The sequence below is a fragment of the Cavia porcellus genome, unplaced genomic scaffold (assembly GCF_034190915.1).
Source record: "Cavia porcellus strain 051 isolate PalLab524CR breed Dunkin Hartley unplaced genomic scaffold, mCavPor4.1 scaffold_17, whole genome shotgun sequence".
In the NCBI taxonomy this organism is placed as follows: domain Eukaryota; kingdom Metazoa; phylum Chordata; class Mammalia; order Rodentia; family Caviidae; genus Cavia; species Cavia porcellus.
The window spans coordinates 74,565,133-74,588,903 of NW_026947500.1; the positions used below are offsets into that span (position 1 = coordinate 74,565,133).

At 62.5% G+C, this 23,771-nt stretch overlaps 1 protein-coding gene across 5 annotated transcripts; it reads right to left on the minus strand.

Annotated features, from left to right (window-relative positions):
* Window positions 1-129: 129 nt before the first annotated feature.
* Palm (paralemmin) lies at window positions 130-18,518 on the minus strand. 5 transcript variants are annotated; one of them, XM_063229219.1, is made up of 9 exons: window positions 18,368-18,518; window positions 8,866-8,917; window positions 8,686-8,766; window positions 8,378-8,508; window positions 7,695-7,833; window positions 7,007-7,028; window positions 6,047-6,109; window positions 4,293-4,424; window positions 130-1,797 (listed from the first exon to the last, which is right to left on the minus strand). In XM_063229219.1, the coding sequence occupies exons 1-9, from the start codon at window positions 18,370-18,372 to the stop codon at window positions 1,247-1,249; spliced, it is 1,176 nt and encodes a 391-aa protein (XP_063085289.1). In that variant the 5' UTR covers window positions 18,373-18,518; the 3' UTR covers window positions 130-1,246. The 5 variants fall into 5 exon arrangements, with proteins under 5 accessions (XP_063085289.1, XP_063085286.1, XP_063085285.1 ...); XM_063229216.1 differs by lacking the exon at window positions 18,368-18,518 and adding an exon at window positions 12,853-13,405 and having other exon boundaries at window positions 6,047-6,106; XM_063229215.1 differs by lacking the exon at window positions 18,368-18,518 and adding an exon at window positions 12,853-13,404.
* Between the last annotated feature and the right edge of the window lie 5,253 nt (window positions 18,519-23,771).

The following is a 23,771-nucleotide window of genomic DNA, read 5'->3' on the forward strand; positions in this document are numbered from 1 at the left end:
CAGGAAGAGCCTCCGCTTTTATAGCTCCTGCAGGCCCCGCCCACAGACCCCGCCCCTTGGTACAGCCCCGCCCACCCCCTTGGCACGGCCCCGCCCCTCCCACTGGTGAAATCCAATGACCCGGGCGCGGGCTCTTCACACTTTTATTTGCGTCTCTGGGAAAATCAAGAACATGGGGTCTCATCACACATGGAAAGCAGAGGGCGCGCAAGGGCACTTCAGCGAGGGGTCACAGCTCGGGGACTCGGGCAGACTCAAGGGAGGAAGTGGAGGGGTCCCACGGCCACTGCCTGGGTCGCCCTGGAGAGGGCCCCTCCCCCGGCCACCGGAGGGGCGGAGCCTCGACGGTGACCCCGGCCTGGCCTGGGGTGGCCACTGAGCCTGGCCCTCGGGCCTGGGCTCCAGACCCGAGCTGACCCTTGAGTGAGGGATCTGGGGCTTGTGCGGGGACCCTGCGGCCACCCCCGGGCAGGGTCCTCCGGGCCACCTCCAGCGAGGGGCCGCAATGTCACTCCAGGTGGCAAATGGGGGTCCCTGTGCGCCACCCCAGGGGACCTCCCTGCCCCAAAATAATCCCAGCCTGGCAGAGCTGGCCGCTGGGGCCTGCTTTCTGGGAGATCCCCGGGGCCCAGGCTGGAGAAGAGGCCGGGGGTGGTGGCCCCTCTGGGGTCCCCAAATTAGCACCAGGAGGAAGCGGGGCCCAGTGGGTTAGGAGCTGGGGACAAGCAGCAGCTCCAGACCACAGACCGAGGCCCGGCCAAGGGACAGCCTGGAGCCACCGACACCTTCTGGGGGTACTCAGGGCCCCGGAGCTGCCCCGGCTCCACCCACACCACCCGGCCCCTGGTGGGGGGACACAGCAGTCGGGGTGTCCAGGGCGGCCCAACCCGGTCCCCAGGCGCCAGAGCCCTCGAGGCCAGTGCCTTCGCTGAGGGGGGACCCTGGACCCCGGGGTTCCTGGAAGAGAGACCAGGAGAGGTGGCAGAAAGGCACAGGCCACCAGCCACTGCGGCCAGACCTCGGTGGCCACATCTGCGGAGCGGGGACCCTCGATCTGGAAAAGCGGGGTGGGGGTGGCCCCCTCTCCCTCCCGCCGGGTGCAAAGTGCACGGCTCAGAGCTCGGGCGCGTGTGGGGCGTGGCGGCGGGCGGGGTCCCTGTCCCTCTTGGATGGCGGGAAGCACTCGGGACGGGCACGGGCGCTGGGAGGGGCACGCAGGGCAAGGGCCGGGGCGCGGGCCGGGCGCTCACATGACGGAGCAGCACCTGCACCTGTGCTTTTTCAGGTCCAGGTCCTGCGGGTCGCCGCTGGTGGTGGCCTCGGGCCCGGCCCGGTCCTCTTCCCCGGGGCTCGGGGTGCCGGCCGGAGCCTCCGGGGCGCTGCCGTTGGGCGGCGCGGCCTCCTTGGCCTCGGCCGCGTCCTCGATGACCACCAGCTCGGCCGTGATGGTGTCTTGGAGCCCCAGCACCTTCTTGGTCTCGGCCTCGTCCTCCACGTTCTGGTAGCCCATGAAGATCATGGTGACCGGAGACTCCTGGCCGGGCTGGGCGCCGGCTGGTCCCGAGGTGGCCTCACCGGGCTCTGCCTGGACCCCCGTGATCTCCCGCCGCAGCGGCGTGGTCCGCACGGCCTCCTCTGTGGCCGCCACCGTGGACCCCCGGGTCTCTGCCGCTGCCCCCGCCGTGGACCCCGCCTCACTCAGGGTGACCTCGTCGGCCTTGTGGATGAGTTCGTCCACCTCGGAGGAGCTCAGGGGCTGGATCCCGTTCTCCAGGGTGCCATCCACGGCGTGGACCACTGCGGGGACAGGGAAGGCTCCAGTGAGCAGGCCAGGCAGGCAGGTGGGCGAGAAAGCGCCGAGCTACCAACGACTGACAGTTAAAAAAAAAGCCTGCCAGGCTCGAGTTCAAGCTCGAGCTCACTTTGTAGCCCAGGCTGGTCTGGAACTCACAGCGACCTTCCTGCCTCAGCCTCCCGAGTGCTGGGATGAGAGGCGTGTGCCACCATGCCTGGCTTTACTTTACTGCTTCTATTTTGAGACAGGGCCCTAAGTTGCCAGGCTGGTCTCGAATTCCTGATCCTCCTGCCTCAGCCTCCTGAGTAGCCTGTTACAGAGTGCACCACTGTGTGTAGCAGTAGATTTGTTTTAATTTTTTAGGGGGTGCTGGATCAAATCCAAAGCCTTTGCCCTGAGCTATATCCCCAAACTTTTTTTTTTTTTTTTTTTATATTTTGGGACAGGTCTTGCTAAGTCAGTAAACTGCCCAAGGAAGATTGTATTTGGGATCCTCCTGCCTCTGCCTCCCAAGGCTGGGATGTCAGGCGAGCACAGCACCCAGCTATTAACAGACCTCATCAGTTTCCCCGGCTCCTGTCTGTTTCCTGGTGAAACTTCACACCGCCCTGCCTCTGCCATTTGCCCCTTGGCCCTGGCCACGAGGAGCAGGGAGCCCAGGGGGTCAATTCAGCAGGGACTCTGGCCACCGCCCAGCACTCTTCTCCCAGGACGGGACTAAGGAGGTGGCCACAGTCACTGTTTCCTCCTGGCCAAGGGTCAGGCTGCTGTCCCTGGACTCCGGCCAGGCGGGAAGCTCCCTCTGCTCCAGTTTGGATGCCTGTGGGGACTCTGGTGGCCCAGAGGGTGGGGCGTGCCCTTCCCCACAGGCCATCGCCCCACACAGGACTCAGAGTCTTGGTTGCCATGGAAACAGATGGCCTTCCATTGCTAAGCAACCAGAGTACAGTCTTAAAGGTCCTGAGTCCCCAGGGCCTGAGGAAACCAGAAAGAGGTCAGGGCTTGGCTGGGGTGGAGCTGGGGGTAAGGACGCCCATGCTGTCCTCACCACAGAGCTAGGGCTGGGCCCCAACCAGATATGTCCCCCCAAGCCCTTCAGGGGACCCATGTTTTTTGTGGCTGTGGATTAAACCCAGGGGCTCAGCGCTGAGCAGTATCTGCAGCTCTTTACTGCAAGACAGTGACTCCCTAAATTGTTAGTTGCTCGCTCTGCGCTTGAGCTTGTGATCTCCCTGCCTCAGCCTCCTGAGTAGCTCGGATGACAGGTGTTCATCACCATGGCTGGCACGACAGGACCCTCGGGTAGCTTCATGGACGCTCCCAAAATGGGTCACCTCTAAGAGCACCAGGCTACACAGTGTAGCCTGTCACCACCTGACCCAGCCTCCCACCTGCGAGTGCTTGTGTCCAGCATTTCCAAGCCAGGAGGGGGAAACTGCCTGGTACGCATAGCTGGACACACATGCTGGAATATTACTCAGCCAGGAAGAGGGAGAGGCTATGTCATTGGCCACAGCATGGAGGGACCTTGAGGATACCGCGCTCAGTGAGAGACTCCAGACACAGAAGGGCACACACTATGGATTCCACAGACAGGACACGCCCAGGACGGCCGACTCCAGAGACAAGATGTGCTCAGGAGACTCCAAGATGGGGATGTGCTGGGGCCAGGGAGGGACTGGATGGGGCTTCCTTCCCAGGTGATGGAATGTTTTGGAACTAGGCAGAGAGGGTGGCTGCACGACACGGTGACTGCACTCCACCTCCTGAGCCCCACAGGCAGGCCTGAACTTTGTGGTATGAGAGTCTGTCTCCATGGCGACTGGAGACGCACCCCACCCTGCTCCCAGGCCGCGGCTCCCTCGCGGGCGCCCCCTGCTGGCCGCCGGAGGGCGTTTCTATTCACTCCTGCAACCGCATTTTTTATTTTTTGTTTCCGGGGATCCGGGATGGAACTCACGACATCGCGCTTGCCAAGCAGGCGTTTATGACACCGAGCTAAATCCCCAGCCCCCTGCACCTTCATTTTTTGCAGCGTGGGGGACCCTCACCCCTGCACTGAGCCGCCCCCGCCCGGAAGGGGCCTTCGTGGCCAACTCACCTCCCCCCCAGACCCCTCTGCACCCCAGCCAGGAGCTCGGGACACAGCCCAGCACCCCGCCCCTCACTTTAGCTTTGCCCTGCTGCACCCTGCCGGGGGGCCCCATGGCCTCCCCTGAAGTCCCTCCCCCACCCGGACACTGCTGGCCGCGCCCCTCCCCTCGTTTTTCTGCGATCTTTCTCACCATTGTGGCCACTTCCATGGCTCGAGTGTCAGCTGTGTTTTGTTCTGTGTGAGCCAGGGTCTCCCTGTGCAGTCCAGGCTGGCCTGGAATTCATTGTAGCCCAGGCCGGCCTGGACCTTGCAGGGATCCTCCTGCCTCAGCCTCCCTCGTGCTGCAGTGACCGGCGTCCGTGTCCCCCCCGGACGCCCCTACGCCTTTTCCGCCTCGCATACCTTTGGTCTCGTCCTCGTAGACCTTGATGCCCTGGGGGTGCGGCTCCCGGGGGAGCAGCGTGGTGCTGGACAGCACCCTGGTCTCCCCAGTCACCTTGTCCTTCTCCACCGTGATCTCGACCGAATACATGGCTGGCATGAGAGGCACGGGGTTAACGGCGTCCCCCGCCCTGCTACCCCCCGCCGGGCTGCAGCCAAGCGGGGCGGGGTGCCAGCAGTGAGCCAAAGCAGCCGTGGGCCCCCAATGCGGTGTGGGACGCGGCCCCTCCCCCAGCTCTGCAGCCCGCCATAGCTCCCTCGTGCCTGGCCCTGGCATCCGAGACCTGTCCTGCTGTCCTGCTGTCCTGTGTCTCCATCCCTGCCTGCTAGGCCACTCAGCCCCGTGTCCCCCCAGGTTCCATTAGTCCTGGTGCCCCTGGAAGGGACGTGAGGAGGAGGCCTGGCTTCGCCTGGGGACACAGCCTGGGCCGCAACTCGGCAGGGCCTGGCCTGACCTCTGCCCTCCCCACCATCTGGGCCTCTGGAACTGACCTTGGACTCTCCGTTCTGACCTCAAACCCCAGGCTCTGTCTTCAGGCCCCTGGCTGTGACCCCGGAACCCTGGGCTCCCCAGGGGGTCAGAGCGCTGGGCGCAGCTCTGTGTGCCTGCTGTGTGCCGCTCCCTTGGGGATGGATGCAAGGCCCTGTCCCCTTCCCTCCAGCCCCCAAGGCTTGTGGCCTTGGAGGCCGCTCTCGGCCCTGGGCCCCCTCTGCACCGGGCTCTCCTCTCTGCTGTGTGTCGCCAGCGCCCCCAGCCCTGGCCATAAGGACCTGACCCTGCCCTGCCCCAGCCCTCCCCACCCCCAAACCCCGACTCTGCAGCCCACTTTTCCCTGTCTGTTCCCAGCCGCCACCAGGGGGCGGCATGAACATCCGAATCCCGTCCCTCCAGTGCCCAGAGCCCTCCACGGTTCCCACCTCTCGCTGGCACGAAGCGGGAAACCTGCCCACAGCCACAGAGCCCTGGAAACAGCTTCCCCTCCACATCCCACTCTTTGACTTCTATTTTCTTAATATCGGTACCAGGGATCGAACTCACGACCGCGCGCTTGCAAGCCTGGCGCTTATGCTGCTGAGCTAAATCCCCTCTCTCTAACTCTTGTCCTCTGGAAGTGACCTGAACAGACAGTCGCCCGCACGGGGACATCAGCCCTGCCGGAAGGAGCCCAGCGCCGCCCAGCATGTGGCAGGCACTTGGTAGGCATTTGTTAAACGAGTAAAAAAATGATGGTTATTTAATTCCCTGTCCTTGGGCTGTCTAACACTTCTGCCCATGAGGAACTATTTCCAAGGCCACCAACACAGTTGGGCAGGTTGTGCACTGCACAAAGCGTCAGGAAAGGAACTTGGCGTGAAGCCCCCAAAGTACAGCCACACCACATCCCAGCGTGGTCCCATCCAGGAGTGTGGCGCTGCCCCTGCCCCCCAAGCCAGTCACAGGTGGGACGCGCGGCTAGCATGTTCTAGACTTGGGCCTGAGGTCAGGAGAGAGGAAGCATGGGGTGGCGTCTACGCCGCCATGCGGGAAGCTGTGGTGCGGGGAAGCCTAGGCTGGTGAGGGACAAAGGCGTCAAGCAGAGCTGTGGCCTGGTCCAGCCGCCCCTGTGTGACCTCGGCCCACGATACCAACAAGGGCGGGCCCGGAGCCCCATCCTGCGGTGCCGAGGGGATCCCTGGGCGGAGGCTGGGCGGGGCGGGGACGGGGACCGACCCACCTGCCTTCATCATGGTGGCGCCGTCCACCGAGCACACCGGACTGTTACAGACGCGCTGCTCTGCTGGATGGAGAGAGAAGGGGTCAGCGGGGTGCAGGGCCAGCAGGCCCGGGGCACACACACCGGACTCCGGACCCTGACACCCAGAGTCAGATGCACCCGGACCCCAACACACCTGGAACTCAACACCCGGATCCCAGCACCTGGACCCCAACACACCTGGACCCCAACATACCTGGACCACAACACTCAGACCCCAACACACCTGGAGCTCAACACCTGGACCCCAACACCCAGACTCCCACACTCGAACCCCAACAAACCCATACTCCAACACACCCGGACCCCAATACACCCAGACCCCAACACCCAGGCCTCGACACACACCCGGACTCCGACTCCCCGACCCCAACACGCACCCCACCCCTTCCCGGGAGGAGACACCCTGCCCCACAGCCCTGTCATCTTTCTGCCCGAGTGCCTTTCACAGAATCCCGGAGAGGCCAGCCCGGATTTTTAATTATTAATTTTTAATTCTCCAGTAAGATGAGGAGACACCGCTCGTGAATAATTAATGCCCTGCAAATCAGGCCAGCGCCTTGGCAGGGGCCGCTGAGACCGAGCCCGCAGGAAGCCCGGCTCTGCGCACGCCCGGCGCACCGAAAAATGCAACTCGGGCTAGCACCGACTGGACCGAGTGCCCGCCCCGCGAGCACCACAGCCTCTAGCGGATGCTCATGCTATGCTCTGGAGCCCAGGCTGGCCTGGAACTCATGGTGACCCTCCTGCCTCAGCTTCCCAGAGTGCTGCTGGGAAAATGCCGCGAGGTGATGAGAAAGAAACACCACGCGATCCGGGCTCAAAGATCAGGGCTCAGTCACCACAGTAACCATCTCTGCCCCCGCCATCCCCTCTCCGGCCACCAGAGGGCGCCGGCCGCGCGCCCCTCCCGAGCAGTACCTTTGGGTGTGCCCGCCGCGGTCTGCAAGAGAGAGCGAGAGGTCAGCGCGCGCGCCCGGCTGCTCGGCGGCCCAGGGTCCCCTCTCCCGGCTGCGGGCCTGCCGCGAGCTCAGGAGCTTGTGAGGCCACCCCACGTGCACCCGCTCCCTGCGCCGCCATCCCTGGGGTGGGTCCACGTTTATCTAACCCTAACCCCTTATCCTCACTGGAAAACTCCTACTGGATCTTCAAAACCTCCATCCTATGGAAAGCCTGGGCAACCCTGACCTAAATCAGACGGTTCCTTGGATGGGGCTGGGGGTATTCCACAATGCAGTTCTTTTTATTTTATTTTATTTGTCTTTTTGAGACAAGGTTTCACCATGCAGTTTAGGGGCCTTTGAGCTCATCTTGCACCCCAGGCTGGTCTTGAACTCTCAGTAATCCTCCTGCTTCAGCCTCTAGAGTGCTGGGATATAGGCATGTGCCATCACACCCAGACTTAAACCTATTTTTTAATTTATTTTTGAGACGGGGTCTCCCTATGTAGCTCACGGTGGGTCTGAACTCACTGTGTCACCTATGCTGGCCCCAAATTCCCAGAGATCCTCCTGCCTCTGCATCCCAAGAGCTAAGCTTCTGAGCCTTACAGGAAAACGTGGCCCGGAGTGTGAAGCCACCCTGGGACCCGCCCCCAGCCACCCCTTACCGGCTGTGAGTTCAGCACCACCTCGGTCTTGGGCTCCTCCCGGGCAGGGGTGCTGGGGGCGGGGACAGGGGCGCGGGCGGGGCTGGGGGTGGCTGCGTTGTCCTCCCCGTTCTCCAGGGCATCGATCTCCTTCTCCAGCCTAGGAGGGCAGGGTGAGGTGGCGCCCGTCAGCCCAGCACCCGGGAGGCTGAGGCAGGAGGGCCGCCACCAGCGTGCCGGGACACACAGTGTGGGGGCAGCCTCCGGGCGGGAGGCAGGGTAGGGCCTCCCCGGCACGGCCCTCCCGGGCTGGCTGGGACTCCAGGCCCGTTGGTCAGCCGTCATTTCCCTCCTCGGTGACCTTGTGGCCCGAGCTGGGCCTGGGCCTCCCACCCGCCTGCCAGCCCGGAAACCCAGGCAGCTTGTCCCCAGGCCACTTTCCCATCCTGTCCCCTCCCTGCTTCCTGCGCACAGCAGCCTCAGCCTCCCTGGGCAGCACCAGGCTCGGGCGCCGCCAGCTGGGCTGGCGCCAGGAAAGCCCTGGGGAGGCCGAGGCAGGCTCCTCCCCGACACCACCCGCCGCCAGCCGTGCACACCTGCCGTCCTGGGGCAAAGGAGCAGCCTGGAGCTCAGGCGGGGACCAGATGGGACCAGGCCCAGCCAGCCCGGGCAGCGCAGGCCCCTGCATGTGACCCAGGGCCCACCTGGAGATGGACTCCTCCAGGAGCCGGGCTCGCTGCTCATCCTCCTGCATCTGCCTCCGCAGGTCCTCGTCCCCCTCTGAGGCCGACGACGGCGTCCCCTCCAGCAGCCAGCGTTCCCGCAGGGCCTTGGACTGAGGCACAGGCCACCGGTCAGGGGCAGGGCAGGGCTTGAGCCAAGTCCTCCTCGGGAGGCTGAGGCAGGAGGGTCTCCAAAGGCCGGGCTCCGCCTGGACCGCACAGCCAGACCCGCCCCTCCCCCACTTGGGTCCTGATCACCCCTGCGCCCCCCTGCGCCCCGCGGGCCCCACCTTCAGGTGCTGTAGCTGCCTCCTGTCGTCCTCCAGCTGCCGCCGTTTGCTCTCAATCTCTGCCTGCCGCTTCCTCCGCTCCTGGGGTCGGGCCCTCGCATCAGCAGAGGCCCAGACCCCGACCCCTAGCCCCGCAGCCCCGCCCGCGGCCCCCTCACCCGCCTGGAACCAGGGACTCACCGCGATGGCCTGGAGCCTCTCCTGCTGGGCCGCGGTGTCCGCCGTCAGGACCCTGGCAACGGGCAGAGTCAGGCCAGGCCTCTGGCCCCCGTGCTCCTGTCCCAGGACCCTGTTCCTGTCCCCCGCCGCCCGACCCCAGCTGTGTCCTCCCCCCAGCACCCCGAGGTGCAGCGCTGGTCTCTCTCTGCCTTACACTTCATGGATTCATTCAACAAACCCTCCACTAGCTCACCGCCAAGGAGACGGCAGACACAGGCAAGAAGGCTTTGGGAAAAGTCAGCGGGAAGTCGGTGCTAAAGGATGCATAGGAGTTCACCAGGCATCAAAGGTCAGAGAAGCAGTTTTCGGAAGGATCCACATTCCTCCCCTCCAGGCTCCGAGTGGAGGATGGGATGAGGCAGCCCCTCAGAACGCTCCGCCCACCACTCACCCTTCTGCAGCTCCGAGGGGCATGGGCCCCACGAAGGGCCTGCCTGGCCCTGCAAACCCAGCTGTAGGGTCCCCGACACCAGCCAGCATACCCAGGGCTTCCCTAGACGCACAGCCGGAAACAAGGTTCGACGGACCCCACTGCACCCAAGATTTTTTTTCTTAGTTCTGGGGATTCAAGACCTGGGATGCTTCACACCTGGGTGACAACCTCTAGTCCCTCGTTTTCAAACTTATTTTACATCAGTGTGGTGGTGCCCTCCTGTCTTCCCAGCACTCGGGAGGCTGAGGCAGGAGGATCCGTGCAAGTTCAGGTCAGGCTGAGCTACACAGTGAGCTCCAGGCCAGCCCGAGCTGCACAGCGAGACCCTGTCTCAAAAAGACCAAAAACAAAAGGAAAAAAAATAGTCTTGCTAAGGTATCCACAGTGGGCTGGAATTAGTGACCCTCCTGCCTTGGCCTCTGTGAACTGGGATGACAGGTGCACCCCTCCTCCACCCTCATCAGTGGCTTTTCCTAGAGGCAACCAAGAAGGACCCCTCAGCCTCAGCGCCCAGGGGTGGCTTAGATAGGCACTCAACAAACAGCACTGCTGCCAGCGGCACCCAAAGGAGACAAGGGTCTCCTTCAGTGAGGCATTGCATGGGGTGGGAGGGCTGGAGGGGGAGGGGACAACCTGCTGGCCCTGGGGACAGGGGGAGCCAGGACCCCCCCCGCCCTGCTCTGCCCTCTGCCCCCTTTCTTCCCAGGGCTGAAATCACACCTGGCCTTCGGGCCCTAACACTACATCCTCGCACCCAAAGCCAGTTGGGTCCTCTAAGAGCTATCCCCTTCCTGGGCCTCAGTTTCCCCATCTGCAGAGGTGAGAAGCGGCAGGGGCACACCACACCGTGCCCCAGCCTGGCGGCTCCTCCAGCCCAGACAGCCTGGAGCCCGCAGCGCCCGCCAGACTGGGGCTCCATTTCCTGGCCGCGCTGAGGCTGGGAAGCTGCAGGCTCCCACGCCCTGCCAGGTGACCCCGAGGCGCCTCCCTTCCTGGCCAGTGGCACCTGAAGCATCACTGGCCTCACCCCGTGCGTCTCCCGTTTCTCACCCGAGTCGGGTCAGGAAAGGCTTGACCGGTTTTCTGGCTGCTGGCCTTGAACCCACTATGAGGCGCGGGCAGACCTCAAACTCCCGGAGATCTGCCTGCCTCAGCCTCCCAGGGCTGGGGTTAGAGGCCTGCCCCACCGCGTGGGTCCCCGGCACACTCTCCACCCCTCACCCCCCAGGCCGAGGGCCGTGTCCCTCTGCCCCTCCAGCCTCCTGGTCACTGCTCCGGCCCTGGACCTGCAGCAGTGGGCAAGGCTGTGTCCCCCCTTTTTCAACGCCAGTGTAGCCTCCAGGACCCCGGCCAGGAAGGAGCTAGGCCTAGGCCGGTGGGAGGGGGGGGTTCAAACAGCAGCACCCCAGGCCATGCTGGGCAGGTTGCCCAGTGCCCTGTCCCCACCCCAGCGGTCAGGTCTCCTCTCAGACTGGACAGAGGGACACAGGGACGGCTGTGTGTCTCGTTTCCCAGGCTGCAGACAAGGAGACCAGTGTCCTCCTTGGGCGGCCTGTCCCCTGAGCCAGGCCAGGCGAGGGTCAGAGGGACACAGGGCAGAGAGAGGCCTGGGCCGTGTCCCCGGAGGCCCAGGAAGAGGCCGTCCCTGTCCCCTCTCCCTCGGCGTCGGGGAGGGGTCTCAGGCAGGGGGCCCAGGCTGCGCATCCCCTCCACTCTGCATCAGCCACCCCCCCCCAGGTCTGGGGGCGCCACAGCCCCGCGCCCCGCCCCCGGGCCCCGCCGCTTCCCTGATGGATGGCGGGCCCGCGGGAGGCGGTCGCCCTGGCAACCGCACCGTCCCCATGGCAACGCGGAGGCCCGGCAAGCGGGGGTGGGGCCTGCACCGCATCTCCCACCCCCAACCTGGCGCTCCGGGCCTGCGAGGGTTCTCGCTGGCTCCAGGGGCTGCCGGGGTGCGGGGTTGCGCGGGTCCCCGGAGTGGGGCGAGAAGGAGGCCGATGCTTCTGATCCCCCTCCAATATCGGGGCCTGAAACCTGGACCTGCGCACTGAGCTCCACTCCCAGCATTGCTGAGTTTTTATTTGGATACTGAGGGTCTGGCTGCGGCCCTCGGTGGCTCAGGGCAGTCTGGATTTTGATGTGTTCCTGCATCAGCCTCCCAGAGTCCAATGATAGCCCTGCAGCACCATAGCGGGATTTGGGGTGCTCCCAGTTTTAGGGCTCACTCCCACCCATCCCAGAAGGACTCGGAGGAAGCAGCCAAGGTTGACACAAGAGTCTTAAGAATACAAGATCCGAAACTCTGAAAATAAAGCAAAGCTACAGCTTCGATTCTAACAAAGCAGCAGGCGAAACTCCCAGGGACCCATTGCTGCCTGCCCCGCCATCGGTCCTATTTCACGGATGGGCAAACTGAGGCCGTGCAGGAGGCGAAGACGCGGTCCTGCGGGGGGGGGGAGGTGCTGTATTTTATTTTTTGTCTTTTTGAGGCAGGGTCTCGCTGTGCAGTGCGGGCTGGCCCCTTGGGCTCACTCTGCAGCCCAGGCTGGCCGCGAACCCGCAGCGATCCTCCTGCCCCGGCCTCTCCATCCCTGACCCCGCAGGCGGGCAGCACCACCACCACCACGGCGGGGCGCGGAGCAGCTGGGTTTGGCGCAGGGTACGGAGGCCCCGGAGCAGAGAGCAGCCGCCACCGCGAGCCCCTGGGGCTGCTGCGCGTGGCCGTGGGCAGTACGCGCGGGAGACTCTGCTGGGGCCCGGGCGAGGCCTGGCGGGGCTGCGGGCTTGTTTTTTTAAAAAGGTCCAGAGAGGTTTCGCAACCGCCCCAAGGTCACCCCGCGGCCAGGGCGGGGCGCTTGGTCAGAGCCGCGCGTGGGGGGCGGGCTCGCACGTGTCAGGCCCACGCGCGGGGCTTAGGGGTCCCAGCCAGGCGGCCCGGCGCCCAGGACATTCCTGCCGCTGTGACAGGAACCAGCTGACCGTGCCCTGCGCCGGGAGGGGAATCACTCAGTGGGGACTGGGGGAGGGTGCCCAGGGGCCCCCCACCAAGGAGGCTGCACGGGTCCCCGCCAGCAGGGACCCCCTGGATTCCCAGGGCCCCCACCGAACCACAGACCACAGCCGAGCACATGCGGCCTGCCCCAGCCTTAACCCTGAAGCACTGGGGCTGCACCGACCTGAAATGTGACCCGAACCCCAAACCCTCCATCCTTTCTCCCCTGCCACTTCCTGTCTGCCCACCCTCCGGGTCTTCACTGGACCTCAGAATGCAGGGACCCCAGAGCTGCCGCTCCAGACCTAACGGGCCAGGCGCAGAGCCCCACACCTGGGATCCCGGAGCTTGGGAGGCCGAGGCAGGAGGATCGCCAAGCATTTGAGGCCAGCCTAGGCTCCTTAGCTAGACTGTATTTCAAACACGGACAATAACCACCGCCCCTAACCCTCATCCTCCCGGGACCCCAACCTGCCATTCGGGGCTGCACCACGCCTCCCAGCGTCCACCTGGCCCTCCCAACCTGCACCACCGCCACCATGTCTCCCACGAAGCCTTGGGGGCCTCCCTGCTCTTCAGGAAGGAACTCTCCCCCGGCCCCTCGGCCTTTGCACAGACAGGGCCTGGGACCAGCCCGGTCCCTGGGGATTCTCCAAGGCGAGGTGCCGAAAGGGAGAGACTGTCACAGCCCAGAGAGCAGAGCTGCTGCCCATTAACCTGGGGAGGGTAGGGGAGGAGCTGGACCTTGCCCAAGGGGCAGCAGAATGTGAAGGGGCCTATGTAGGCAGAAAGGGCTGCAGAGAAACTGCAGCGTCCTCGCAGCCCTCGATGACTCTGGCACCATCCACTCAACCCTGACCACAGGGCCTTTGCACCAGCTGCCAGGGCCCCAACCCTCACATCCCAGCTCGCAGGACGCTGGAACACCCTGGCCACCTTGCTCTTTATTTTCTTCACTGCCCGGGAGGACAGCACAGGGAGTTTTTGATGCTGGCCTATCCCTGGCATTCAGCCCGAAGGAAGTCCCAGTGTCTACTGTAGCATCTGGGGAATCAGGTGCCTTTTGTTTTCAAAGGAATCCCCACCCATGAGCCCTCAGCCCCCTCCCTGTCACCTGTCCCCCTGCCCCAGGACCACGTGCCTGATGAGCTCGCCTTTCTGATTCAGTGTCACCGCTTAGTTTATTTTTTATTTCTAAAGGTTTGGGTTTTTTAAGACAAGGTCTGGCTATTTAGCCCAGGCTGGTCTCAAACTTGTGCTAACGGTCCTGCTTCAGCTTCCTGAAGGTGTGCATACCATGCCTGGCTCCCATGAGGTTCACTTATCGGAAGCAGGATCCGAATACCACACAGAACGGATGAGTATATAAACCACCCAAGTGCCCATCGAGGGAGAGATGGACACATACGGCAAGGTCCAGCCAACCCAGGAATATTTCTTAGCCAGAAAAAGGAGTGAAGTTGTGACATATGTCACAGCGTGGAGTGGACCATGAGGAAACCGGACTCAGGGAGATGCCAGACACAGAGGACACATAGTGCAGGCTCTGTGGATAGGAAATGCTCAGGACTGGTGACTCCAGCAACAGGAAGTGGACTTGGGTACAAGGCCCGGTGGGAACAGGTGACTGCTCATGTGAACAAGGCTTCTCTTGGGGCACAGTATGAGACAAGAAGTGCTTGGACCTGGCAATTTTAAAAATTTTGTGCACGGAGGGCCAGGGAGTTAGCTCAGCGGTGTAAGCACCAGCCTGGCAAGCACCAGGTTGAGAGTTCGATTCCTAGTACCAAAACAAAAAAAATTTTTTTTTTTGCTTCAGTGGTGAGCCGGCGCAGCCTGCTTTCCTTTTTAGTTTGAGACAGAGACTCCATGAAGCGCCCAGGCTGGCCTCCAACTTTCCCTCCTCTTCCCTCAGCCTGTCAGATAACCCAGATTACAGGTGTCCAGCCTGAAGGGAATGTTTTTTTTGGGGGGGGGTTCTTTTTGAGGCAGGGTCTCGCTATGCAGCTCAGGCTGGCCTTGAGCTCACTTTGCAGCCCAGGCTGGTCTCGAACTCACAGCGCCCACCCTGAACCTGTCTCAAAAAAGTATTAAAAAGGCTGAAGATGGAGCTCAGGGCAGAGGCTCTATGTTTAATTCCCAGAACACTAAATAAGTTAATTAGTAAGTGTCACCGGCCTCCCCCATGGGGAGCCACACCCACCCTCTCTGGGGCTTCCAGCAAAACTGACAAAGGGCGCCACCACCCAGCACCCTGACAAGCATCTGTGCACCTCCCAGGCCTCTGCTCCTCACAGACCTCCAAGGCTGCGGATGGCTGCCCTTGCCACCACCATCCCACTGTGACCGTCTGGTCCACGCAGCCCATCCTACCTGGGTCCTCGCCCACCGCAGGGCCTGACTGTAGTCCCCTTCTGGCTCTGTCCTGGTCACTGGCTGTGAATGTTCCCTGCACCTCAGCTGAAATCCCCAAGGCTGGAGGCAGCCACTCCAGTCGGATTCTCTATTCCGCCCTGCCCTGTAGGCAGCTCTGGCCCCTGGAAATCTGGTCCTGGATGTCCACCCACCCAGACACCCACCGGTAGGCTCTGGCCAACTCAGGTACTATCACCCACCTGGCACCTAGAGAACAAACCAGAGAATGCTTTCTTCATTGCTCCTGTGCCCCCTGGCCTTTGCACATGTTTGAGTCTCTGCCAGACACAGCCTTCTGCCTGCCAGGAAAACCCTTGAACTCCCTTTGCAGAAAAGGTCCACAGTGCGATGGACCTGGGAAGCCTCCCCACGCTCGCCCTGCCTGACTCTGGGACGCTCAACAGAGTCTGTTGAATGAATGGGTGATCAGCTGCCTGGACTGAGAAGGGGCCTATGGAGAATATCGAGCCACTTTCTAGGTTTAGTTTTTACTTAATTCTTTTTCTTTCCGGTGGTACTGGGGATAGAATGCAAGGTCTTCACACTGAGCTAAATCCTCAACCCTTCTTATTTTTGAGAGGCCGTCTTGCTAACTTGCTAAATTGCCTAAGTTAAGTGCAAACTTGTAACTCTCCTGCTTCGGCCTCCCAGAGTCCTGGGACAACAGGTGTGCACCGTCACGTGTGGCTCATTTTTCAGTTTTAAGATCTGAAATCCTCAAGGATAGACCTGGCCCGAGGCAGGAACAGCCCTCCTGGGTGCCAGGAATCCCTGTTGCTGGCCAGGCCCAAGCTCTGTGTCCTGGCTGAGGGGAGCAGGGGGTGCCAGGGAAGGGGGCCCCTAACCTCCAGGGCAACAGTCACAGGAGGGCAGGGAGGGACAGAGGAAGCCACTGTCCACGCGGCTCAGTAAAATAACCAGAGCCAGGCAGGGCGGCACATGCTGGTAATACCTGCAAGAGGGAGGCTGAGGCAGGCGGCTTGCAAATTCAGCCCCAGCCCAGCAATTTAGTGACCCAGCCAGACCCTGTTTTAACATAAACAACAAAAAGGGTGGGGGACAGTGCAAAGGCCCTGGGTTCCATCTAGTACTGAAAAAACAAACAAAAACCAACCGGGCTGCAAAGCAGATGTCAGGATGGCTGGTGTCCCAGGGTCCCTCAGCCCACAGTTCAGAGGCACCAATCCTCCCCAGGCCTGAGGGGGGCTCACCCTCCCTGTTTCTGGTCTCCCTCTTTCTGGAAGGATCCAGCGGGTGCACCCACGATGCCCCCACAGGCCTCGGGATGGCGCGAGAAGGTTTCCTGGGTCACCCGGTGTCATCTTGTATTCCTCCCTGAAAAACTCACAATCTTTTTTTCTTTGGGAACCAGGAACCAAAATCAGGACCTCACCCTTGCCAGGCAGGCGCCGTGCCGCTGAGCCATATCCCGGGCCCTGCAAAACTCACCGCCTTTTAAAACTGATTTTTTTTTTTAAACCAGAGACCGGTCCTTTATTCTCCTTTATTCTCCACGGGGAGAAATCCAGACGTTGTTGCCCGCAGACATCAGAGCAAAACCAGGACCTAAACAGCCACAGCTAACACAGAGTCTATCAGATGCAATCAGCAACAGACTGGTAAGGTTGTCGCCTTTTAACTGGCTTAGGAAAAGAGGATTAGGAAGTCCAGAAGGGTGCTAAGGAATCAGGCAGCACCCAGTTGGGACTCTGCCTTTGACAATTTCCAGCCCTGAGCCGGCTGGGCCACATCTGTCATCTCAACCTCCAGAGGGCTGAGGCAGGAGGATCTCCAAGAGTTTCAGACGAGCCCAGAACAAAACAAAACAAAGGACAGCCCAAGGAGCCTAGCCCAAACGCAGCCTGCCAGTCGGGTTATTCTCCTCTCCCTCCCTGGGGTGGGTGCTGGCAGCGCCACAGGGCACCCCAGAGCGCCCCAGAGCACCGATCCCCAGCTCAGGGCCCCACCTTGACCACTTCATGACTCCCTAGATTTCACCAAATGCATCTCAACAAAACTGAAATCTCCTCCAGTCCTCAAATGCGTTTCTCAAACTTCCCGGTCGCCTGGCGCCACAGCGGGAAGCTGCCACCCGATCCCCTCCGGTCATGGTGCCACTACTCCTGCCTCGCTCCGAGCCCAGCCTACCCCGTGCAGCCCCACGAGCGAAAAGCGGGCGATCATACCGGGCTAGTGCCACATGGCATCCCCACCACCACCTTCCCCAGGACGGGACAACAGGGTCCCTCTGAAAGACAGAGACCCACAGCAAGGGACTCACAGGGTCACAGAAGACCCCTGACCGAGTAGCCAGGCGCTCTGGGTGCTGTGTGACCCTCGGTAGCTGCTGCCCCTCTCTGGGCCTTTAGGGACCCAGAGGGGGAAACTTGGGTGACAGACAGGGAACAAAGGGGCCCCATAGGCAAACCCCCTCCTGGGCCACTCCGAGTGACTGTTCCTGCCTCTCTGCTCCCGGTTGCATTCCCCACCCCCAGCCCCACCCCAGGCCCTGCTGTCTGGGGGCCCAGAAGACCCCAGCAGATAAACAAGATAGGGACAGGCCTGAGCCTCTGGCTGGCTCCCCTGAGCCCCTGGCTGGGCTCCCGGCTGGGTGGGGTGGGGGTGGGGGGAGCGGCCGGGCCTTTGTCTGGGTTTTCAAAAGCAGAGGACACAGGGTGTCTGGGCCTTCCCTGGCGGGAGTGGTGACAGCTCCCACCCTGCCCAGGGCGTGGTGGGTCACTGCAAATCCCCGGGGAAAGTTGCTGCTTGCAAAACACAGGCAGTGCAAAGGGCGGGGAGCAGCCGGCTCAGGCTAGGGCAAGCTTGGGGGACCTCCTCGTCCTACTCAGATGGGGTGGCGACAGGGCCCAGCGCGGGCCACCATCAGCACCACCAGGCAGGGTCCTCGCATGCCCCACAACCTCTGGGACCCACCTGTGGGAGTGAGGGGCCGGGGACTGGGATGGGGGACACCCTCACACAGACAGCAGGGGACCGCGCGCGCGCCCCAATGACCACGCAGACTCGCTGAGCACCTGCTGTATACCGAAGTCCTCCGCGGCCAGCCCGAGCCCCTGGCCGGGACCACAGATCCGGAAGGATAAGGAGCCCAGTTCTGACCCCTGCACACTCTGTCTGTCTCCCCATTCGGTCCCCATCTGGGGGGCCCTCCTGGGAGGGGCTCGTCCCCAAGCTCGCGGCCGGGCACCGCCTATGCCGTCCCTGCGCACCCCGCAGACACCCAGGAAGCCCCTCTGGCCGGCGGCAGCACGGGGCAGCACCTGGGCGCGGTTCTGGGCTCCGGCAGGGGGCTCGGGACGCCGGGGACCCCGCGCAGGGCAGGGCAGGGCGGAGCGCGTGTCCAGGCGCACGGCGCGGCGCGCTAGGGCCGGGCCGGGGTCACGGCGAGGCCACCCGGGGAAGGGTCTCCAGGGTCCCAGGCCGCCACCCCCAGGCAGCGGAGGGGGCGCCCCGAAGTCCCCTCCCGACCGGGGGTGCGTGCGAGGCCTCGGGGCGGGTCCCCCCACCTCCCCTGTCGGCCGCAGACGCTCCCCGCCGCCTGCGCGATCGCGACGCCCCGCGGGCGTGGGGTCCCCGGGGCGCGGCCCGCGCGCGCCACTCACTCCATGTCGCCGAGGTCCGTGGGTCGCGGCGCCGGCGGCTATGGCCTGGCGGCCGGGGCTGCGCGGCGCGGGGGCGGCACCGGCGCGGGCATCGCTGCGCGCCGCGGTATTGTCCGGGCGCGGCCGGCGGCTCGTGTGCGCGCCCCGCGCTCCCCTCCGCGCGCCCCGCGCCCGCCCGCGCGCGCCTCCTGCCGGCCGCCGCCACCCCGCGCGCACCCCCTGCGGAGCCGAGGCCCGGGAAGCCCTGCTGGCCGCCCCGCTCCGGGCTCACACGGCCGGCGCCTTTCCCGGGGCCGAGTGCGGACGGCGCGGGCCGATGGGGACCGGGAACCCCGGGGCCCGAGAGCGGGCGTGGAGAGCGCGGGGCGCAGCCCCCGGGCGCCGGCATCGCAGCCACCCCTCCCCCACCGTCCGGTCCCGGCAGCCGGGCGCGGGAGAGCGGGGAGCCGGAGGCCGCCGGGGGGCGCTGCAGGCCACGGCCGGGCTGCACGTGGGCGCCTGCGTGGATCCGGCCCGCGCCGCCGCGTGCGCGCGGCCACCCAGGGACAGGGGCTGGTGGAGGCGGACTCAGGCTTCACCCGAGGGCGCCGAGCAGCCGCAGCGGGGCGGAGAGGCAGAGCCTGGCTTCCCCGGGCGTGCAGGCCAGCACCCTGCTCTGCCAGGTTCTTTATCTTTCTGGTATCCCCGTCATCACGGTCACTTCGTCATTATTATCATCGTCATTTTGAGACAGGGTCTCACGCTAGTCCAGGCTGGCCTCTAACTCACAGCGATCCTCCTGCATCAGCCTCCTGGGTGAGCATCACTATCCCCAGCCAGTGAGCAGCTTTAGAGAAACACAGAAATCCGGAGAAGCATCGGGGTCCTGGGTGTGGATCACAGTCCCACCTGTCTCTCCTGTGCTGCTGTGTGACACTGAGCCTCACGCTGAAGTTGCCAGGAGGGTAACCGAGAGAATACTCCCAGGTCTCAGAACAGCCCGCCGTCAGGCAGCAGCCCTGGCTTTGGGAAGCGCGTTTCGTGAGAGGCCAGACTAGTAAATGTTTTCCGCATTGTTGGCCAATCTCTCTGGGAAGCCTCCTTTCTAGCATTTGTGGTCCCGAAGTATCCAGAGGCTGCATATAAATGTATCTGCAAAGCTCTGTTTATAGACGCAGTGGTCGGCCAGATGGGACCGCAGGCCACTAGCTTCCTGTCCCTTTGCTAGGCACTCACGTCAAGTGACTCTGGGTAATTTCTTCATTATCTCTGGGCCTGTGTATTCTTTTAGGTCAAAGAGCTTTACTGTGCATCTACTATGTGCCTGGCATGACCGTGCACCAGGGACTCCTGTCTTTGGAGAGACGGAGATGTTTTGTCTTCTTAAAAAATTACTCAATGTTTTAAAAAAGAGGAAGCTTGAGCCGACTGGTGGTGCACACCTGTAATCCCAGCACTCAGGAGGCTGAGGCAAGAGGATCATTGCAAATTTGAGACCAGCCTACGCTGCAAAATGAGCTCAAGAACAGCCTGAATTGCATAGCAAGACCTTGTCTCTAAAAGATGAAAAAAAGAAAGAAAGAAAGAAAAATTGGGTGTGGCAGTGGCGCACTCCTGTCATCCATGCACTCTGGGAGGCTGAGCCAGGATGATCTCAAATTTGAGCTCCACCTGAGCAACCCAGCGACTTAGTAAAACTTATCTCAAAACAAACAATGAACAAGGCTGGGGATGGAGCTCAGCACAAAGGCCCTGGGTTCCTTCCCGTGTCACTCACACCAAGCCAGGTGTGGCGAGGGCTGTAATCTCAGCCATCCAGAAGCCAGAGTCGGAGGAGCTTGGGTTCAAGGCCAGCTGGGTTATGCAGCAAGACTCTGGCTCAAAAGACAAAAAACAAATCCCCAAAACAAAACAGAAAGGAGGCGAAAGTACCGGAGGCCACCAAGTGCCACAGGAAGTGGTTGCTAGAAGCATCTCCCTCACTTCCCCCAGCCCAGACCTCCTGGGGCTCCCTGGTCCTCAGAGTGGGAGCCCGAGGGCTCCCCAGGTTCACGTCCACAGCGGGCGGATGCCCGGATGTGGCCTTGGGACAGACACTGTGGCTGCGTGGTGACCCTCGTGACCTTTCCCAGGAGACACCAGTACCCCACCACAGCCTGCTCCAAGATCCAGCGACGATCTGGGTGCCCCCTGGGCCCCAGCACCCCAGAATGCTCACACTGAGCTTTGCCTGCCGCCTCCCCCAGTTCTGGGTGCCCTCCACAGCTGCCCAGTGCCCCCAGCACCCTGCCTGGACCTCTGCTGGCCTCCCCACAGCCTGTCTTTTGTCCTGGGTTCCTTTGGGTCCCATTTTAGGGTCCCAGTCTTTCCCTGTGCCTCTTGCCCCTCTGGAAATGCTGTCCCCACCCCCAGCTGGCCTCCACCTGAACTGATCTTCCCGCCTCAGTCTCCTGAGTACTGATATGGCAGCTGGCTGCCCCACACTCTCCGGCTGGAAAGTAAAGACACAGACCCCACCCAACCTGCTCCTCCGGGCTCCTGGGAGGTCGGTGATTGGGATCAGCCAGGACTGTTATGTGTGACAGGAATGGAAGGAAACAGCTCTGGGTGGCGGCGGGGAGGAGACAGGAACTGCCCTGAGGCCGCAGTCCTGGCCCTCAGCTCCATGCTGTGTGGCCTCGGCAGAGGCGCTTAACCTCTCTGCGTCTGGGTGCTGTCCAACCCAGGGGTGGATAGAAAGAAGCAGACTTGGGGTATGTAATGCCCCACACAGTTGTGGCTGAAAGCTCCTGTGACCCCTGGGGTGTGTGTAGCTGTGGGAGGTTCCGCATCTGCCTTGGGAGCAAACCCAGGCCAGGATCCCACAGAGCTGACCTGACATGCATTGCACAACCTTAACAGTCACAGTCTGAGCCCTGGGGACACCGCACCAGACAAGCACACAAGCCGCCGGTCTTGCAGGGTGACGTGAGCATAATCAGGTTCCACGGCTGGGCAAGACAGGGCCTAAGTCTGTGCCCTGCAGTGGATAGTCATGCCTTGAGGGTGGCCAGGTGACATTTGGGCTGCCCGGCAGGTGGGCTGCAGGTCCTGGGTGCTCCAGCAGCAGGAGTGTAATGGCTGCTGGGATACCTGGTTCCCTGGCCAGGTGTCCTCTTCCGAGCTGTGCTGAGCTCTGCTTGCAGCCTATCGGGGGACTCCAGGACCCCCAAGGACACATCAAGGATTGAGGGCTGTTCAGATGATTTTGCCAGCTCGGGAGCTCTGTGTCAGCTCATTGAAATCCAGAAAACTGGGGATCTTGGAGCACAAGGATCATCTCAGTATCTGGGAGGCTGAGGCAGAAGGGTCACCTGGAGTTCAAGCCCAGCCTGGACCAACTACCGCCTCAAACAAAGAAAAGAAAATATTGCACTTTTCGACTCCATCCCTTCTCGGGCACTGCAAGGTACTGTCCATGTCCTGCTGGACAATGGCCATGGCCCCCCGATTGTCCACTGTTATACCCCAACTCCCAGCCTAAGGTCCGATACACAGCAGATGCTCAGTAGATGTAGCAGGGCTCCAGGGTGACTGGCCTTGTCTGTGTCCTCCCAGCCCCGCGTCCAGCACTCTGGCCGCAGGTGGAGAAACTGAGGCAGAACACACATCCCAGGGTGAGGCCCCACATCCTGGACCAAGTGAGGCCCAGCCTGCGGCCTCCACCCCATCCCCAGTGGTCCCCGGCAGCGTGCCCTGGGGAAGAGCGCCTATGCAACTTCATTGGGCTGGGCGGATTCTGGGTAAACTGAGGCAGCGTAGCTGGCAGCACCTCTAAGCTCAGGCCAGGCTGGGTCATCCTGTGACATCAGGCCCCACTGCTGACGCTCCCGCTCCTGGCCACGCCCACTGCCCATGAGACCCCTGGGTGAGGACCCTGATTGCCCTGTGCTGCCAACGTACCTGACCTCGGGCTCCCGCCCGGTCTCCAGTGACAGTGAGCCGGGAGCCGGGAGTCCTGGGGCCCAGACCCCCTTCCTGCCCGCTTCCTCCCCGCCTCGGTCTCTCCCTCTTCCTCCCCAGCCCGCATATCGCCAGTCCTGATCCCCCCCCCACAGCCACTTCGATCATTTTAGGTGTATTATTCTCCTGGTAAATGATTATGATGCCACATCCGGCATTCCAGCGAATGGGGAGGCCGAGGCAGGAGGAGCTCAAGTTGGAGCCCGACCCGGGCAACTTGGTGAGATGCTGACTCGAAATAAAAACAGTAGGGGCTGGGGATTTAGCGCAGCGGCATGAGCACCTGCCTTGCAAGCAGGCGGTCGTGGTGAGTTCGATCCCTGGTACCGATAAAAAGTTAAATAATAATAATAATAATAAGGTTGGAGCTGCAGCGCAGCGGTGGCGGCCCCGGCTCCCTCCCCGGCGCGCTGCGAATAAGGAGAAAATTAGTATCACGCCTGCGGTGACAGTACTTGTGGAGGTGGGATGGTGACAAACATGGCGTTATGTGCTTTGTAAGAGCGTTTTTATGGCTCAAATTAATATGCAGCGGTTGGAGGTTTGCTGTAATTAAAGTGGGATGGTCGCCTTGGCGCTCCTGCATTGGTGTCTCTGAGCTCCTGGCTTTGCAGAAAGGGGGCGCCAAGGCCGAGGGCAGGCAATCCTCACCTGTCCGCCCCCTCTCTGTCCTAGGGCCCCCCAAGAAGGCCTGGTGGTGCTGGGGGCCACACCCTGCCTTGAGCTCACTTTGTAGCCCACGCTGGTCTTAAACTCCCAAGGATCCTCCTGCCTCAGCCTCCTGAGTGCTGGGATGACAGGCGTGCATCCTCATGCCCGGCCTGCACTCATATTTTTATGTCAGCACTCTGAGAGGCTGAGGCAGGAGGAATAGGAGTTCGAGCGCAGCCTGGGCAACTCAATAAGATCTCAGTTAAAAAATAAACGGGCGGTGGGGGTGCAGCTGAGTGCGAAGGCCTCGGTCGAGTCCTCAGACTCTGGCACTATCCTCACAGCCTAATGGCTCTGCCATCTGGGCCGCAGCCGTGGGGCTACTCAGGCCGCTACGGAGAGGAGCCAGGCCCCTGCAGGATGCACTCGGGCGCCTCCCACGGTGCCTGCCCAGCTGCTTGTGCAAGCGCTCGGCCAAGCGAGAACAGATGTGCATCTCCACATCGCCGGTAGAGGGCGGTAGCGGACCCCAGACAGGGCAAGGCAGGCGTCATAAATCCGTGCAGTGGGGCTGGGGCCCAGGGAGTTAGGGATGTGCAGGGTGGAGAGAGGGCTGGGGGCTGGATCTCAGGTCCCCGAAGGCAGAGGTGAGGTGAGCTTTTGATTTTAGAGCTGCAGGGAGCCCTGGGAGGTTCTGAGGCAGAGAGGGCCACATCTCCCTGTGGACCCTTAACCAGGGCCACTTCATGTGACCGTCACATCATTATCATTA

Excerpts from the sequence above, each read along its gene's own strand:
- Palm (XM_063229215.1), bottom strand. The coding sequence starts at position 13,337 with ATGCCAGGGATAGGCCAGCATCAAAAACTCCCTGTGCTGTCCTCCCGG. Across the intron at positions 8,918-12,852 it reads ACATGGTGGCGGTGGTGCAG|GGTCCTGACGGCGGACACCG; the intron begins GTTGGGAGGGCC and ends GCCCGTTGCCAG. Across the intron at positions 8,509-8,685 it reads GGCAGCTACAGCACCTGAAG|TCCAAGGCCCTGCGGGAACG; the intron begins GTGGGGCCCGCG and ends CCTGTGCCTCAG.